This window comes from Corvus kubaryi, unplaced genomic scaffold (genome assembly GCF_017639235.1).
Source record: "Corvus kubaryi isolate FWS band 111438036 unplaced genomic scaffold, C.kubaryi_AGA036_p1.0 137, whole genome shotgun sequence".
NCBI classification, from domain to species: domain Eukaryota; kingdom Metazoa; phylum Chordata; class Aves; order Passeriformes; family Corvidae; genus Corvus; species Corvus kubaryi.
The window spans coordinates 31,664,903-31,683,769 of NW_024580671.1; the positions used below are offsets into that span (position 1 = coordinate 31,664,903).

Here is an 18,867-nt window from a genome sequence, read left to right on the forward strand (position 1 = left end):
AAAAATGTAGTTCACATATAGTAATAAAGGATACTCCATGCAAAACTTTTGTGCTTTAATTTAGGAAAAAGACAGAGGAGAAATTAGAAATAGTTTTTCCACAATCAAAAATAATTCCACTGTTTTGTATGTTCATCATGTTTCTAGTACTGGTTACCTTGCTAAAGATTAGTTCATGAAAAACACATTGAACCTCTTTTTAGTGGAGAACATCACATCCAGGTATCTGCTGTGTTAGGTGTTTTTTCATTGGATTTATTTTAGATGTTTGAATGTGGCACATAGCTTTGTATGTGGCATCATTTTTTTCAGTCAATTTCAGTAGAGAACCGGTGAAAGCTGTTGAACTTGTATTTCTTGTGCTAGAAATAGGTCTAAATTGTGGGATTTTCACTTCTCAGTAGCACACAAGCAAAACCAAGTTCTCATGGGATCTGCGGATGTTAGGCAGAGAGAATTATTTCCCAGTTCTGCTTCTGAATTGTTTCTTGGAGTTTCTGTGGGTGTTTTGGGTTTTTTTTTGTTTTTCTTGATAGCTTCTCTCAGCTGAGTTACACAACACAGTCCTTCGAACCAGAGCAACAAGGAGATAGAATAAGCTGAGAGGAGAAGGGGTTGCCTCTTCTGCCTTGCGCTTGGTGGATGCGTTCAGGTTGACCTGGAGCCTGTAAAGATGTTTCTGAGTGGTTGGGCTTTGGGTACAGGAGCAAGAATAGCTGCCTGGGTGTTGGCGCTATATGAAAAGTGGTTGTAGGGTTGCAAAAGTAACAGCTGTGGAATTGGGAGCTGCCCCTTTTCCAACCACAAGTGCTAGTTGAAGGCCTGGCCACTTCAGCTGGACTACACCATAGTTTACATGGTTTGTCTTTTGATCTTTCCTCACTACTGAAAATATGCACACAAGTGTGTATAGAACCATATCCAGGGTTGTACTTACGCATGGCTGCTTGTCCTTTTTGAGCAACTTCTCCCTTGGCTAGAACATGGAGTTTAAAATGCATTCTGCTGTGTAAGGAGTTTCTAGTCTCAAGTCTCATCAAACTCACTGGATTGTGCTGTGTCAATACACATGATACAGAATTTAATTTATTTGGGCTGCTTTAAGGATGATACTTACTTTTTGTTTTTGTCTCCTACTGACATTTCACCATAGTTAAAGTGGTTTCATGACAGATACAGACTTCTAAATGTCCCCCCCCCCCTTATTCAGCCACCTCTTTTTGAGCAATACCTATAATATCACAAGTATGAAAGAAAAGATGGGTATTAAGAGAGTAGTCGACTGTTTAAACCTTTATTGATGCTGTTTTTCAGCAATTATAATTTAGTTCTCTCAGAATTACATGAGTCTTAAAATGCAGGTAAAGGTCTGCATCTGACTGGTTTGTTTTTGACAAAAGCCATATAATGAGTTGGCCATTTCAGACATTAAACTCAACTTCATTTCCCTTCTTTTCCAGTTGCTGCTGTAGTGCTATTCTATACAGCCCAAAGCCCACATAATATACCTCTGACTGAAGTCATTGGGCCAGTATGGCTCATGTTGCTGCTTGGGACTGTGCACTGTCAGATTGTTTCAACACGAACTCCTAAGCCACCTCCCAGCACAGGGGGTAAAAGAAGAAGGTATAGTCTGTGTTGAAGTACTTTATCATTTAGGATTGTTAGACTACTATAGAGAGTGTGCATGAAAAAAAAATGTAGGGGTTTACAGTCTGTGCTTTGCTGGAGATGAGAAATTGATGCTGTTTTTATTTGGAACTTCAAAATGGGTGCTTAATTGGTGCTCTTTAACTTTTATGCCTTGACTAATTTATGGATAATTTTATTTGAATTTTAATGCATTGAATCTGACATTTTGCCTCAAAACAGTTATTATCTGAATAGTGGTGGAGTGACAGTGTTTATACTACTGCAGATTTAGTTTTATAACTCTGGCTAATGATCTGTGGGAAGTATATGTTAAAAGAGATGCTCTTGGAAATGTAGAATTTAAGTCTTCCAAGCACTCCACTGATTGTGGTTTGCCACAGTGAATTGTCCCTTTAAAATGGGAAACACTGCAGTAGTGAATTCTGTAGGTCTAAGCCTCTGATAATGAAATGCATTTTGTGTTTAAGTATTATAATAATGAATGTCATGCTTTTTTTTATTAAATGGAGTTTATTAAATTGATACGACAAAGCTTTAGCAAAATACTTTGAAATCTTGCTTGTTTTTGCATGCTTAAACTGCTGAACACATTATAGAACTAGCAGATTGCACTTACAAAGCTACCTTCCCATTTTAATCTTTTCTGATGAAGGAAATTAAGGAAAGCAGCACATTTGGAAGTACATAGGGAAGGAGATGGCTCTAGTACCACAGATAACACACAGGAGGGAACAGTGCAGAGCTACGGTACAAGCACCTCTTGCAGTATTGGCGCTGTCTTCAGAGATATCTGGCATGCTGCTTTCTTTTTATCAGGGTTTGTATTTATTCAAGGCTATGTATGTGTTAGAGATGCACTATCCCTTTTCTAATTAAGTAAATATTGATGTAATGATTAAACTTCTGTTGATCTAGTTTTTGCTCTTAATAGCAAACTCATGAGTATTTGAAAGTGGACTAATGTGTTGTGTTGCAGCGGGGAGGAACCCCAACAGTGTTGTTTCTTGACTTTTGCAAATGCTGATACAATCATTTTGAAAAAATATTGAAAAAGATTGAAAAAATATTATTGTAGAATAATTTGGGTTAGAAAGGACCATTGCCCCTTATCCTGGCACTACATGCTCTTGTAAAAAGTCCCTCTTCAGCTCTGGAAGGTGCTCAGTGGGTTTCCCTGGAGCCTTTTCTTCAGGCTGAATAACCCCAGCTCTCTCAGCTGTCTTCACAAGAGATGTGCTCCAGCCCTCTGATCATCTTGTCCCTCCTCTGGACTTGTTCTAACAGTCTCATGTTGGGGGCCCCATGGAGCATGGTGCTCCAAGTGGGATCTCACTAGAGAAGGGTACAGAATTAACTTTTAATTAAATTGTATTTTGTTGTAGGAGTACACTATGTAAGCTATCAGGAAAAAAAACAACTTCATTTCTCAGTTTTAATCCAAAGAGAAAAATTCAACTCTTTATTTTACTTTATTACGCTACCTTCTTATTACTCCAAGAGAATGGTTATTGAACTCTGTCACTGTGATCAAGTCACACGCTTTTTCTGAAGGAAAAGCCTTCAAGATTCAAGTAAACACAGCATTTAGTTTATAAAAACCACCGAAGATACATTTTGTAAAGGTTGGAAGAAACATCTAAACCTGTTACATTCGAGATCTGGTTTGGAAATGATCAATCTGCTGATTGGGCTATTAAAAAAAGTTTTTATAAACCCCATTCTACAGCTGTGTGTGCAAGATATGCTATGCATCAGCATTCATTAATAAGTGAAAATATACTCATAAATTAAATTGAGAAAAGGGATAATGCAAATTACTGATGTTTTGTTGTGCATGTTGCATTGTAAATACAGCAACACCAACATGTCTGTCATACCTGTGATTCGTGCTCTTAACCACTGGTAAAACTTACGTTATATTCTGGGATTATCTACTTGAAACCTTGGACAAGTTTTAAAAAATGTTTAAAAATATTGTAAGAGGAGGGTTCATTTGACTTTTTCTTGTGTGGGTTAAGCTCTTGTCGATAAACTGTGGGTCATAGTGATAGGCACCAGGGCTGTTCTTTGGTCTGCAGGCATTACTGTCTGCTATGTTTCAAGTGTAATCTTGTAAATTTTTGAATGTTTTGTTTTCCCTTCATTGAAGATACTGATCTGTGAGAAGAGTGTTGGAAGATTGATTTTTTTTTTTTTTTTTTTTTTTCCTCCTTTCTTGCTGTTGGGCTCAGAACATTTTCTGTTGAAAAGGGCTATGTGGAACTTATCCTAAAGATTTGTTTAAACCATTTAATGAGAGGTAGTCTGTGTGTATATATATAGATGTTAAGCCTTCATGATGACTGCTTAGTATATGCAGTATCTTCAAAGGAAAAAGAGCACAGAGTGGCTGAGAACGCTGTAAACAGCCCTTAGTCCTTTGTTACCCTTCAGTTGCAGAGGCACAGTTGCTTGTAGGTCTAGAGCCATACAAACTTCTCCAGATGAAAAATAACCTTTTTTTTTCCCCAGAGAACAAACAGTTCAGTTTCTTCATGTAAATTTTTTCATGGTAATGCAAACAGTTTTGTCAGCACAATGGGAGTGGGGCTGGGAATGAGGAAGCAAGAGCCCAGTGTGGAGTACATTGACTACTTGGATGATGTTGCCTAAAGAAAATCTTACGAAATCTCAGTGCAAGGAAGCTTCACAGCTACACCTCTTGTATTTCTTAAGACATAGTTGGAAGCTCTTTAGATAAGCATATGAGAATGTCTTATATAGAATGTCACATGCATGTTTATTTTCAGTAGTTTTTCACTTACATTAAGCTTTGACATACTGTTTCCTGGAACTTTAAGTGTAGGTAATAAATGCATGATTTCAAATTAACCTCAGAAATTAGGTTCTTTGTGTTAGGGCAGGACCCTGTATACCTAGACCATTTTCCTATGCTCAGATCATTGGTAATCTGGAACTGTGTATTCAGTAAATATCCTTTCGAGTGGCAGAACTCAGTCTGACTTGTAAATTATAATTCTAAACTTTAAGTCAGCACAGGGGCAATTTAGAAAATACTACTGGTAAGTTTTACTGGAAAAGAGGGCAGTATCCAAAAAGGTGATTTGTTCAGAATGTAGTACTGATTCGGGACTTTGCTCCGTGCTTTGGGACTGTGCTCCTTACTCCAGTGGAAATCTTGTAACTTCTTTAAATGTTTTGCAGTGGGAACAGGGAGGAGAGCTTTTGTGATCAACCCCAATGAAAATACACTGAAAGAATACTTGGGAGTGAAAATCCACAGTCTTCCAGAAACTTTATTTAACTTTTCCTTAGTATTTTCTCTGGCTAATGCATGAATAAGACCGAAAGTCATTCTTGATTTAGCTTTTGCACATATTCAAGCCTTTTAAGACATTATATTTACTCCTGGTGTTGTTTGTCTTGCTCTAAATACTTTTAGTTATAGCATAAAATTGTAAAAGTTGATTAAGGATGTATGTGTATATATAGTAATTCTAGAAAACCATACATTTTTGTCAGCTGGGGATATATTGTTTGTATTTGTTACTGTGGGTTTTTTTGTTTTGTTTTTTTTTAAACATGTGCACAAAAGCATAACTTTAAGCCCAAATTTACGTTTTTCTGGCTTGAGGCTTACAGTTAAACTTAGGGAGTCTTATAGAAAGGTAACTTTGGTTTCTTTGTTAGAAGCAAGTAAAGACTTCAGTCAAGCTCTCTGATATTCAGAATGAGCCTCAGTTGATACCAGACAGGTAGCTTTGGTCTTGTGATTTTAGCACTCAAACATTGCTTGAGTAGTGAAATCCCATCTGCAAAAGTTGTGCATATATGCATATGTTCTTTCATTTTCTTATCTGTCCCTGTTCACCTGTTTGAAGCTATTTCTTCCTCCTACCTTTGAAGTTTCGTACAAAATGTATGAAAACTTCTCAATTCAAACTTGGAATTGTTGTCCTGTTAATCTGCTCATACAGTTTAGTAACCTGTGGAGGAAGTGGCTCTGATTGGATGTGTGTGTGATGAGAACTGCATTTACTTCTGCACTGTTAGAAAGAAATTTTTAAAAAATGCTGGAAGAATATTTAATGAATTACATATTAGCCTATTGGGATTCCTCCTTATTGCAGATAATTTAATATTAGTGCTACTTCCTCAGTACTCACAACTGACCGTACTGAAACTATTTTGCAATGAGTTGCCACTGAAAGGCAGCTCTTTTGCTTTAAAAGAAATATCGATGTTAATTTTTTTCTAGTTAGGGTGACAAAATAAGATTAAAGATGGAAAGGAGGATGAAACACCTTAGTAACATTGTCTCTTCTCTTGATTATTTTGTCTTCATTCCTTTATTCCATTATTCCATTTTGTCTGCATGCTATTATTTTGTGAGCTGAATGGATCCTTTTTGGATTTTTTTTTTCCTATTCTGTCCAGCTGTCCCTAGCCGTTTTTTGTGTTTAGGATTGTCCTTTACATGTGGGATACCTTATCTTGGAAAGAAGGTGAGGCGACACTCCAAATTCTCCCAGTTTGTTTGATGTACATATTAAAGAGGAATTTAATCTTCTGTTGTGTAATCAAAGCCCTCACAGAATGCCTCAGTCCTTAAAGAGGAATGCAGTGCATATTCCCTCACAGGAGCACAGGATCAATTGAACCAGATTCTTGATAGTTCTCTTACCTATGCCCTGTGTTCTACTTGTAATAAAAATAAAAAATTTCAGAAAACCTTATTTATAACACTCTCCTCTTGTTCTCTCCCCCTGTTATTCCCCACCAAGTGTTCTGAGAATCTAAAAACCAAAATAATTTACTTTGACAGTACAGAATCGTAAGATAAGACTAAAAGTCCCTGTCAGTAAGGTAGCAAGTTGCTATTCCTCTTCGTTCCTTCATCCACTGCTCATCCTAGTTTGGGAGTGTAATCATCCAAATGTTTGCTTTGAGAGAGTCTTCTTGCATTAGGTAGTCTTGCTGGTACATCAGTTGTCTAGGAAAGGGCCCTGATTCTAGAGGATGTAATGGGAAACTATTCACCAGTCTTAAGATACTGTCCTATTAAAAACAGCTTAATTGGTGTGTTAGTAAGAGATATTGAAAAACATTGCCAGGATGTTAATGGACCATACAAAAAAGAGTAGATCCCCTTCTGTTTAGTGGGGTTGTCAATAAGCAGAGTATATTCAAAACAACACCAAATATCAGTGTATGGAGTACTAAACAGCATGTTTGTTTGCAGCTTCAGGAAATTGCATGCTTGCTTTGAATTAATAAAGCAACTTCTAGCATACCTTTTTTATTTGTTAAGATAGAATAGAGGGGTTTCTCATTCACTTTTGAGGCTTGTGGTTCTTCTATTGCCAAAGTTGCTGTGACGTTTTAGTTTTAAAACAGGTTTCCTTTTCTTTAAGTAGCTATTGATATAAATTTCTTTCACACACTGACAGTTTATTTTTTAACAATTTTAGGAGAGAATAATGGGTATTATTTAGAAGACTAAATAGTTACAAATATGGCATCAAAATCAAATGTTATTATTGTTAGTTTGTGGACATCTTAGTAAAGCTAAAACATGGGTTGAGAGCAATAAGCAGGATTTAGACTGGGAAATAATTCAGAGAATAATTAATTTAATACATATATTTGTTTTAAATATAGATCTAAGAAAGCAAAAAACTCAATAGATAAATCCACTGAAACTGATAATGGCTACGTGTCTCTTGATGGGAAAAAGCCAGGCAAAGGCAGTGAAGAATGTGTGCAGGGCCATGAACGTCGGTGTGAAGTGATTAGGCCAGAAGAGACAGGGTGGAGCCCTTCCACAGTGAGAGATGCCTTGAGCAATCACAGTCACCACAAAGTAAGTGTGTTTGTTGCTTTTTATGATGCTTTTGATGCATTTTTATCTACTTTATTCTTAAAAATATTTTAAAAATGAAATTAGGCTTAGGGTCCTGTGGCCAAAAATTACAGTGAGTTGTCTTATTTCATCATATTCCTGGCCTTTCCTTTTTGTTGTAGGAGGAACATTAATGGTGTTTAAACGTTCTTTGGTATTCTGTATTTCAGTGCACAAGTTTGTGTGCTGTGCTTTATCTGTGGGTATTTCCTGACCAGGTAAACATTCTGTACCTTCTCTGATAGTCTGGGCATCTCTGGTCTGTCTCTGTGCTAAAATGGAACAAAGTTTGGATTACTGACAGTGAGTAATTTTAAGGTGATTCTGAGCATTTGCCTGTGAATCATTTTCCTTTTCCTTTTTTTTTTTGATTGATCTGTGTGAAAGATGAGGAAAGCAGGATTTCCCTCGAAGTGAAATAGACAGGACTCTCTACAGTGAGGAGTAGGAATGAGAGGGAATAATAGAATCCTTACAGAATCATAGGAAGTGAGCATGGAAGAAAGAAGAAATTTTAATTTGTCTGAGTCTTATTATCTCCTGGATATCCTGTATTCAAACTAACTCACATAAATGACCTCAGTATTCAACATGCAATCGCTAAGAACTTTATTCTTGTAAGAAGTGGTAAATGTTAACTTTGTTATACTGTTATGTATGGCAATGTTATACTGTTGCTTTTGATTGGTTGTTGGTTTGGGTTTTTTTGTTTGGTTTGTTCTTTTTTTCATATGGATACATTTTCTCTAAGCCTATTTTGGCATGTTCAGTTTACAAAAAATCACATTTAAAATAAGAATGTCATAATCTTGAGGCTAATGTGAACTAAGCCCTCCTTTGAAAAAGTGTTTATTTTGATGTTACAATTTCTATTCCATAATTCCTGCACTGCCAATTACTTTTGAGTCTTGAAAATGCATTAATGTCTGGTTTAGCTGAGCATAGATACCAGAGTTGTAGAAAGAAATTTGATTTATTACTGATGATTTGATTAGTCATTTGAGTAAGACTTAGTAAATATGACTCTGTGTCTTACTAATGCTGTATTTCTTGCACTAGGATACTCACAGGGCTGTGACAAATTTATCAGATGAAGTTTCTAGTGAGGAAGGGCCTGAAACTGGCTATTCTTTACGTCGCAATGTAGAACGCACTTCTAGTGATTGTACACTTCGAAACAGGAAATCTCACCATTATAAGAAACACTACCCTCTGGAGGTATGTTCATTTCTATTGCTTCTTGCCTATAAATCCTTGGAACCTCTTGACTTCTTATTGAGTAGGTATATTGAGCAAGCAGCTTGCATATACTTGCTTGCTGGCTGGAGATAGACTATGACATTTCCTCAGACTTTTTTTTTCCTATATTGGATTTTAGGAGTCTGTAAATTGGAAGTCATGCTAGTGAGGAACAGAGTTGTTTTGGTGTTTTTGTTTTGTTTTTGTTTTGTTTGTTTGTTTTTTGCTTTTGTTTAATGACAGTGCTTTGAAATTAAGAGGTTGTAATCTAGTTTCTTTGAGCGTCATCCTATTTTTCAGTATGTTACAAGGAGCCTAAATATGTTCTGTAGATCTTGCATCAGGTTATGGTAACTCTGTTGCTGTCTCGTGACAACAGTAATTTCCTCTGGAAATTTGCTTTGTTACAGAAACAGTAGTAATTGGCAATATGCAAATTTTCAACATGGTACTGTTCCTGTTTCTCTCCATTTAGTATTTTGGATTCACTTGCTTTTTTGTGGAGAAGTCTGATTGACTCTGAGTTATAATTTCCTCATGTTTGTTGAAACAGTAATATAAAATCTTGTCATGAAATCTTAACAAAATTGTTAATGCATAAAAATACTGAAATTTTAAGAGACTTGATGACATTACATCTTATAATAGGGGATTTCACAGATTTCATATTAGCAGAATCCTTAATTGTAAGGACTCGGGCATTGAAAGAGAATGGGATATTTTATTGTAGTTTTGTTTATTTATTTATTATTTTTTAAAATTATGCTATTTTGCTAATGGTATGCAACTTCACAGATGTGGAACACTTTTTAAAGGCTGTATTGCTGTTTTGTCACTAAGGCTGAGCAAAGAGAGTAAAGAATAAAATCAGCACTGACAAAAGTCCACTGACAGATGGGTTTGATAGGCAGAGTCCCATGAGTAAACTCTCTACTTGATATAAGAAAAGTCTCTTGGAAGTGTTCAGATATTGCTTGCTCTGATCACAGCTGCAAAGCCTTGAAGTTGATGCTTTACATAAAGAACATTATTAGATAAGCTATTCTTATTTCTCATAGACTTTGGTTAAGAAGATCCAGAGTGTTAATTGATTTAAGTGTTTAATGCCTTTTGCATGTGTGGTTTGTGATAATGGCACTGTTTGTTTCATGTTACAGAAGATGTCCCTTCACTGTGTGCTTGTGCAGCCGTAGTGCTTCACAAGAGGAAGCAGAAAGATGCTATTACAGTTGATTTTTTTTTTTTTCAGCTTAAATATATTTTTGCTTGCATAAAGTGCTTCAAAGCTAGGGAAGACTTTGTAGATACCTTCAGAAATTAAAGAGACAAAATGTAATCCATGTTTAGCTATGGCAGTACTGTTTTACATTTATTCCTCGTTCACTGATCTGACTGATGCAATGAAAGAGGAAGCTTTTCTTTCTTGCTACCAATTTGCCTCCCCCACACCATTACAAAGGAAATGAAACAATAGTTTTCGAATCAGTGAAAGCTTTCTTTGTATTTTAAAAAAATAAATTAGTGAAGTCAATGGATATACTCTCAAATTCTGTCCTACATTTTCTTTTATCTTTGTGTTTACGTGTCTACTTAACTGTTGTTTGAGCAAGCTTTTTTAAATGTTCTTACTTTATTAACTTCAGGCCTCAGTGGTACCCAGAAGTGACTGCCTTCTATAAATATCTTCTTTTTTGCATTTTAAGAAAAAAATACTTCAGACTCTTTCTGCATTGGTGTTATCCCTCACTTTGTAAAAGATGGAGAAAGTTCAGATCAAATTTTTTCTGAACATTTCTTTACAAAATGGTTTACATAAAATACATTAAGCGTGGTTTTCAGAAAGAACAAAGAACATTTCTTCAGATAGTAATGCACTATGAATCATATTAAGTTAGTATGTCTGCTGAAACATTGCTTAGGTTTTTGTTTCAGTGTAAAACATTGTGTGTGTGTTCTCAAGAGAAATTAGTAGAAAGAAATAAACTTTGTGTTAAGAGGGAATGGAAATTGCCAGAGGATGGCAATGAGTAGGTGGTACTGCTTTTAGTATTACACCCCGTCTTGCTGGAAGTGGATTCTGTTTATTCTAGAAAGTAGTTTAAACTGTGCATTGTTGTTCTGAAGACAACAGTAGATTGTTTCATGTGTATGTATTGGGAGATTTGAATGTCCCAAACTCAAGATTTTTCTTTCTTTATCTACGATCTAGGTAAAATTTGAGTTTACAAAGGCATACTTGTTTGTCAACTGCAGTTTGTTTAAAATAATTAAAATTTTATGTATAACTCTGCAGATTACACATGGCATTACCTGGCATTAGCTATGTGTACCCTTGCTTATTTTTCCCCTCTATACCTGATGCATTACTGTCTTCAAACAAGCTCACTCCATCTTTGAGAAGGTCTGTTAGTAGTAACAATGTGGTTTTAGGGACTCTGAGCGTCAGTTCCTCAGAAGTTTGAGCTATAGCTGGAGCTTGTGGCTTGATAATTGCTGTCAAATTCTAAACTACTGAGCTCCAAAAAAATCTGTGAAGTACTTATTTCCTTTTAATAATGAATATGATTTGATTCTTCCTTATGTGACCCCCTCCCCAAAAAAGCAGGGGCCATGGACTGTTGCTTTTTTGGTACAGTATCTTAAAATGTGCAACTTCTTAGACACAGTAAACATCCAAATCTTTCCAATGAGAAAGATAATGGATTAGAACCTAAAAATCCAGATAGACACAGGTTCACTGATTTGAACTTCTCTGCCAGGAAATGATGTGGAATAAAACAGCTACATTAATTCTAGTGGATATTTGGGTTTCAGGATACACCTAAATCAGGTACTAGCTGCAGTTCTCGGTGCTCAAGCTCCAGACAAGACTCTGAGAGTGCAAGGCCAGAGTCAGAAACAGAAGATGTGCTGTGGGAGGACCTCTTACACTGTGCTGAGTGCCACTCGTCCTGTACCAGTGAGACAGATGTGGAAAGCCCTCAAGTGAATCCGTGTGTGAAGAAAGAGTACAGAGATGACCCATTTCATCAGGTTGGTGTCCACCAATTTTGGTCTTTTACTCTACACATAAACTCAGTGTTGCCTGTTTTATCATATGTCACAGAAGGCCTGGGACAAAGACCTATATTAAATGGAAGTATCAAAGCCAAAGTGATTTGATAGAATTAAAAGAAGGAAAACTTGATTTCTGCTACTCAGTCATTAATTTGTCGAATGAAGAGAGTATGACAATATATCAAAATAGCCTGTAGACTATTTGAGTGTTTGAATCTTAATTCTAGTTTAGGGAAAGTACTGATTACGTTTCCTCTTTGATAAGTGGCTCTGTTTAGTTGTTTATTTTTCTGGGGGTTTGTTTGTTTGTTTTGTTTAATTTTTTGTTGTTTGGGTTTTGGTGGGTTCCCCCCCTTTTTTTTTCTCTAGTGGCATTGCTTTTTATAAGCACATATCAGACAGCTTTCTGTTTGCCTATTTTAAAAGGTATATATAGGAAAAGCAAACAGAAGGATAACACATGCTTCATGTATATGTGTATGTATATGATATCACGTGTGTATTATACATGTCTAAATTCTATTCAGTTAAAATTTTTTTTAACCTTAAAGTTAATAATAGCAATTTGAATTTCATGCAGCCTTTTTTATATTTTTAGTTCTTCCTGCTTGCATTCCATTAAACACTAAGCCTTGGAGTAGTGAGTTGAATTGCAGTGTATTTATTGAGTTGATGAGTTGAGAATTTTTCTATTTGATTGCAGATTGTAAGTTTTTGAGTTTCAGCTCCTGGTGCTGATACTCCCTCTAGAGGGAGAGCTTGGAAAACCGTGGTTAAGAAAAACCTGCAACAAATATTTATGATGTTCTAATAATATAAATCATTTTTTCTTCATTCATTTGAAATAAGGGATATAATTGAGTACTGAAGAGATTAAAAAGATTTCAGATCAATACTTACAAAGCAAGTGATAAAATGAAAATAAAGCTTTACTTTTGATCAATGATAATTAAAATCTAAAAATAATAGCATGCTGTTGCCCCTGCCAGCACCACCACTTCCAGCAGTGTGATGCACATAGTGCCAGGTGGCTAAACTTGAAAGCAGTTTTAATCTCCTGAGTGGGAGAGGAGGAGGGAGACAGAACTGAGGAAAGTCAAGAAATGGCCACAGCATAACTTGTCCCCTTAACATTTTCCCATATCCATTAGTTCTCACTTGGCTTTGGTTTGAGAAGAAGGTCCCTGAGCCCTAAGTGCAATCAGTAGATGAGTGTGGGATTGCTTGGCTCTAGGAGCTGCCTGTACTGATTAGACACCTATTGCTCTCTGAGTCTGGCCAGATACAGTGTGCACAGGGGGTCTTTATCCATAACAAGGATTGGGAAGTATACAAATATCAAGAGTGCATTAAACAATTGTTTCCCTTAGGCTTAACCTGAGAAGAGTGCTTTTCAGAATGTTAGAGGGAAATAAATAATAATAAAAAAATTCATTAAATGTGTCAGAATTATAAAATTACTTATAAATGGAACTTTGTTTTCATATTTCTTTCTTCTTTGATATGTTTGAGTGAAAAAGAAGCCAATAAATCCTTAGTCACATTAACTAATCCCTATTACAAAATGGAGTATGGAGAAGGAGAGATCTCTGTTCTCACAACTATTTCTTGGAAAAGAAGGGGATGATTTTGAGGAATGAGGTTAACATATAGTAGAAGTAAATGCTATATAGCAATATAGCATTTTATAGCAATATTTGTGTCAGTCTAAAGTGTTTTGGTTTGGGCATTTTTTTGTTGTTAGTATATTGCTGACAGAGGCATACTGACATGAAAAAAGATTAATTCTGATGGAAGATACTCCTTGTCTTTCCCAGAGTCATTTGCCTTGGATCCACAGTTTGAATCCAGGATTAGAAAAAATAAGTGCAATTGTATGGGAGGGTAATGAGTGCAAGAAAGCAGATATGTCTGTGCTTGAAATCAGTGGTATGATAATGAACAGGGTGAGTATTTGTTTTGCTTTATGCAAATACTGTATTTAGAATTGTAAGCACTACCACTATCACTACCAAGCTTGGTTTATGGTTGGGGGGTGTGGTTGGTTGGTTGTGGGTTTTTTAAGTTGTGTGTTTTGTTGTTTGTGTTATTGTTTAAGTATCTGTTATTCACATTATTGTTATATGGCTTACATCACACTGATTTACTTGTTAATACCAGATTAAAGAGCTACCAAATCTTCAGTGTCTGGACAAAAAAAGGTGTTTGCATTGTTAGGTGCTTGCACACATAGCTAGCCTCAGTTTTATTGATACATGCTGTGAATATTCGTGTTTATTGCCTTGATTTCGATGAACAAGTAATTTATTGAGTTATGAATAAAGATCTGCGTATCTGGATGCTAAAGTTAGGATTGGAAAAGAAAGCTTTCCTCTTTAGGAAACAAACCTCTAAGAGGATGAGTGGGATGTTCTCACTAGTCCTCCCTCCTTTCTCCTAGTACTCCTCTTCAGGAAACAGTTGGAAATGCATTTAGTTGATATTGTGCTCTTTTTCAATATAGACAACGTGGGTATTTTGTAGAGTTGGTCACAAAATCCAAGCACAGCTGAAGAAAACTCTCACTAGTTCTGACAAGTTGATACTTACTCTCTCCAACTTGTTAAAAAGCAATGTATTCACAAACCTAGTTCTGATCTCTGCTTGACTCAGAGACTTTACAGGTGTGGATGCGATGCACAGCAGAGATAAACTCACCAAGCCATAGCCAGCACAACAGAGCTCCAGTCTTGGCTGCACTGTAAACACTTTGATTCCACTAAAAAGGGTACAGCCTTAACCAGAAATAGGAGCAAGGTAAAGTGTCCAAGCAGCACAGTCTGATTGACCCACTTGGTTAATTCAGCATTCAGTGAATTTCTAATGCAGGAATATGCACTGGAGTTTAACTGCAGTGTTTTACTGTTGGGTTTTTAAATTACTTGTCTTATTTGGCTCCTGTGCATTAAGTGCTCTTTGAGGACTTCCTCATTTATCAGTAGTAAAATGGGAAGATGATTGGTTGAAGTTTTCATGTAATTTGCCAGATTATAAAGTGTTGTGATAAAATGAAGACATTAATGTTTTGTTTATTGACTTAATGACAAAATCATTCCGAAGTTAAATATATACCTTTTCTTTTGTTTTTAGGTGAACAGCTATATACCAGGAATTGGTTATCAAATTTTTGGAAATGTCATATCTTTAATCTTGGGTTTAATGCCCTTTGTCTTTCGACTTTCCCAAGCTAAAGATTTAGAACAACTAGCTGCACATTCTGCCACTGAGCTTTGCATGACTGCATTTGGATCAGATGGAGATGTTTTGGTTCTCTCAATGGTTATTATAAGTTTTGTGGTCCGGGTGTCTCTAGTGTGGATTTTCTTTTTTCTGCTCTGTGTAGCAGAGAGAACATATAAACAGGTATGAAAACAAGCCAGGAGACTTCATCTGAAGCAAACCAAGGTTTAATGTTTGTATTTTTTGACTTTGTGGATATTTTAAACTTGTTTTCTTCAGCACGCTATGAGTGATAGATCAGTGATGATAAACACTTCAGTGGGCTTGCAGTTTGGGAGATGACTCCAGTGGACTGAAGTCTCTGTAGCTAAAAAGTTGTTTTTGATGGTGTTTTGGTTTGTTTGGTTTTTTTTTTCCCCTGGAGAGAATTCCTAAGGGAAAACTGGCTCAATGCATTAACCCAATGCTTAGTCATGTCCCAGGTTGTCTCACGTTTCCACAAAGAGATGTAGTTTCAGGAAAAGAGCTCTATAAATTTCCAGTGTGTTTCATTCAAAACCTTCAATTTAATTCATAAAATCATAGAATGGTTTGGGTTGGAAGGAACCTTAATGATCATCCCGTTCCAACCCCCCTGTCATGGACAGGGACACCTTCCACTAGACCAGGTTGCTCAGAGCCCCATCCAGCCTGGCCTTGAACACTTCCAGGGATGGGACATTCAGAACAGTTCTGTCCATCCGTGGCCAAGGCCCTGCCTGCTTCATTGTTAGATCAGTTCTGTGGCTGGAGATGGTGAGAGCTGCTCTCTGAAGTAATACACCATGGCTTGTTACTGCAATTGAAACTTCGGTGAACAACCTTACTAGCTGCAGCATATAAATACTTACTGGTCTGCAAAGGAAACATTTTTATACTTTCTGTTCTCAAATTATAGTCAAAATATGTGATGTAATACAGTAGAATAGAATTAACCTGCTTCTAATAATGATTTTTGTTGAAAGGATCTCCTGTGGTATAGGTGCTTTCTAATGAAATTAGAAAAGGCAGGTTTGGGTTTTTTCCCCCAAGTTTTAAGAGCATAGCAGATCTGTTGTCTAAAGTTTGAGTAAAAGAACTCAAAGTGTAGCTAAATTTTGTTAATCATTGGAATATGGAGACTTTTAAAATGTTGTAGTGCATTTCCTCTTTTTAATAATATACTGCTGCACTTATTTCTGGTTTATATTAACTTATTTTCATTTTTGCTGGTATGTTGTACATTACTTTGACATATTTATTGAGGCCTTTTCTCTTATTTTTTTAGTGCCTCTGAAAATCAGTTAACAGTTAAGGTAATTTTATTTTCTTCTCTGCAGAGGCTACTTTTTGCCAAACTTTTTGGTCATCTAACATCTGCCAGAAGGGCAAGAAAATCGGAGGTTCCTCACTTCCGCTTGAAGAAAGTGCAGAATATAAAAATGTGGCTTTCTCTCAGGTCCTATCTAAAGGTAAAATAATGTATATTTTTGCTTTAATAAGAATTTAACACATTTAATAAATTTTAAACATTTAAAAATACCATATGATTATGTTCTAACATAAAATATCTCCTATGCTGCCGGTGGAAGGTTGGTGTTGTAGTCTATTTCCTCCTGTACACTCACTATTGGTGCATATGTCCCATAGTTGCTTCAGTTTTGTGACTCTCGGCCAGCAGTGCCTGCAGGCAGACAGATTTTGAGAAAGTTGAAGTTTGGTTTTCACCTTGGATTAAAGCATGAGTGTGCTCAGAGTTGGAGTCTTGTCTTAGTAATGCCAGCTGAAAAGTTTTGTGAAAATGTTGGGTAAAAACTGACCACTTGTAGTATATGCTGACAGTATCTTATTGTAAGAGTCTTATCAGTTGGTATCATTAACACAAGGAATTTATAAAGCAAGACAGTTCATGTGTATTTGTGCTGTAAGTGTATGTGTGCCAGGTGAAGCTAGAAATTGTGTCTATGTAAGACATTCTGATCCCTGAAATCTCCTATCAGTAGTTTTTACAAGCAGGAAAAGGTTTATGAAAACATTAAGGAATTACGGTGTGGAGGCTGGAGAGCATGGAAAGCAGGAGCTATAAGCAAACAAAGTTTAGTATGGTGCTGGTGGGGTGAGGAGGATAACATCACTTGGATGATAGAATGTAGTTTTGGTGTTTTAAATTTCTGCAGAGGGTTGTGGAGAGAATGTCTTTCCTTCTTTCCTCGCAGCCACACCTATGTATTCCACCTTTTGTTGTGCCACCAGGAACATTTGTATAATAATGTGGCTAGCAAAAAAGTGGTCAGAAGCAGGTGCAGAGGGAACTGACCCAACTGAGAAATAAACAGTGAAGAACAGTGGGATTCTTACTACTTATGCTAAATACCAGTGCTGATGTGGTGGGGTTTCACTCACATGTGCATATCCTGTATTTTCAGCGTCGAGGTCCTCAGCGCTCCGTGGATGTCATCGTTTCATCTGCCTTCCTACTGACTATCTCAGTTGTGTTCATCTGTTGTGCACAGGTGAGGAAATTCTACTTGTAGAGAAACAACCATGACTTAAATAGCTTTCAAAACAGTTTTGAGTGCCTTTTGCACAGTGATTTCTAGTAAGTTAGAAGACCCCAGGGAAAAACCAGTAATAGCTGTTACAGCTTTTCAGAATGGAGCTCCATTTTGTATTGTTCATTTCATCTACTTTAGCATGTTCTTCTGTAATAGCGAAATAAACTTATTTATAGCAACAAATTAGAGGACTGGGAAATCACCCACAGTGTGGAGTCTGACGAGGGCAAGTGGTGGATTCTGCACCTGGGACAATGTGATTCTTGGGAGTGTCCTGTGCAGGACCAGGGATTGGCTGTATGATCCTTGTGGGTCCCTGCCAGCTCAGGATGTTCTATGATTCTGTGATATCACTGTTGTATTTTAAATCTGTGTCCTCCTTCATTTTTCATTGTGGTTTTTGGAACACTTTTTTTTTTTTTCTTTGTAACATTTTGCATCAATACACATTTTCTTCTGTAAAGGCAGTTGATAACTGAATTTGGTTGATGCTTTTTTGTGAGAAACAGGCTTGTTGGCTATATTTGCCTGCCCTCTAGTGGAAAGTCTTTTAGTAAGCAAATCTATGTTTAAAGATTTCTATTGCTTAAGATTTGTCTTTGAGCTACTGTTTCAAAATATAGGGGATCTTCTGAATGGCTTCTGGTTGTATTTTCTTTCCAATTTCTAATTAACTCTATTGTGTTTGCCTGGTAGCTAACGATATTTTATTAAGAATGTAATTTATATAAAATTTAGTACATGTGAGGCTGTATTTTGTTTTTTATCCCATGTAGCGCCTTTGCAAATTTGAACAGGAGTTTAAAATTGTCTTAGAGTGTGGTTTTTTATTTATCTTTTCTCAGACCTCATATCTTTAATACAGTGTTGATTTAAAATTGAGTCAAATTTTATAGGCCTCAAAACCTTCCATATATTTATTACTGGGAAATGTTTCTTGAAGGTGTGGAGATATGTAACTATCTTCTTGTATCATAGTGTAATTATTATTTCAAATTAAAGTTTGATTTCTTTTCTCTTTATTTTTCAGCTACTTCACATGCATGAGATCTTCCTTGATTGTCACTACAATTGGGAACTCGTAATTTGGTGCATTTCACTAACTCTTTTTCTCTTAAGATTTGTTACTCTTGGATCTGAAACAAGCAAAAAATACAGCAATACCTCAATATTGCTAACTGAGCAGGTGAGAATTTGCATATACCTATATTTTTATATCTAAAC

The 18,867-nt window shown here is 36.2% G+C and overlaps 1 protein-coding gene across 3 annotated transcripts in view; it reads left to right on the plus strand.

Annotated features, from left to right (window-relative positions):
* The window catches only part of PHTF2 (putative homeodomain transcription factor 2), a 62,670-nt gene that overhangs the window by 35,019 nt on the left and 8,784 nt on the right, over nucleotides 1-18,867 (plus strand). For all 3 annotated transcript variants that reach the window (XM_042018446.1, XM_042018444.1, XM_042018447.1), the window contains exons 6-15: nucleotides 1,461-1,626; nucleotides 2,306-2,470; nucleotides 7,315-7,516; nucleotides 8,615-8,773; nucleotides 11,609-11,827; nucleotides 13,669-13,797; nucleotides 14,981-15,253; nucleotides 16,429-16,560; nucleotides 17,515-17,601; nucleotides 18,674-18,829. In XM_042018446.1, the coding sequence (XP_041874380.1) occupies nucleotides 1,461-1,626; nucleotides 2,306-2,470; nucleotides 7,315-7,516; nucleotides 8,615-8,773; nucleotides 11,609-11,827; nucleotides 13,669-13,797; nucleotides 14,981-15,253; nucleotides 16,429-16,560; nucleotides 17,515-17,601; nucleotides 18,674-18,829 (1,688 nt within the window). The remainder of the gene's footprint in view (nucleotides 1-1,460; nucleotides 1,627-2,305; nucleotides 2,471-7,314; nucleotides 7,517-8,614; nucleotides 8,774-11,608; nucleotides 11,828-13,668; nucleotides 13,798-14,980; nucleotides 15,254-16,428; nucleotides 16,561-17,514; nucleotides 17,602-18,673; nucleotides 18,830-18,867) is intronic.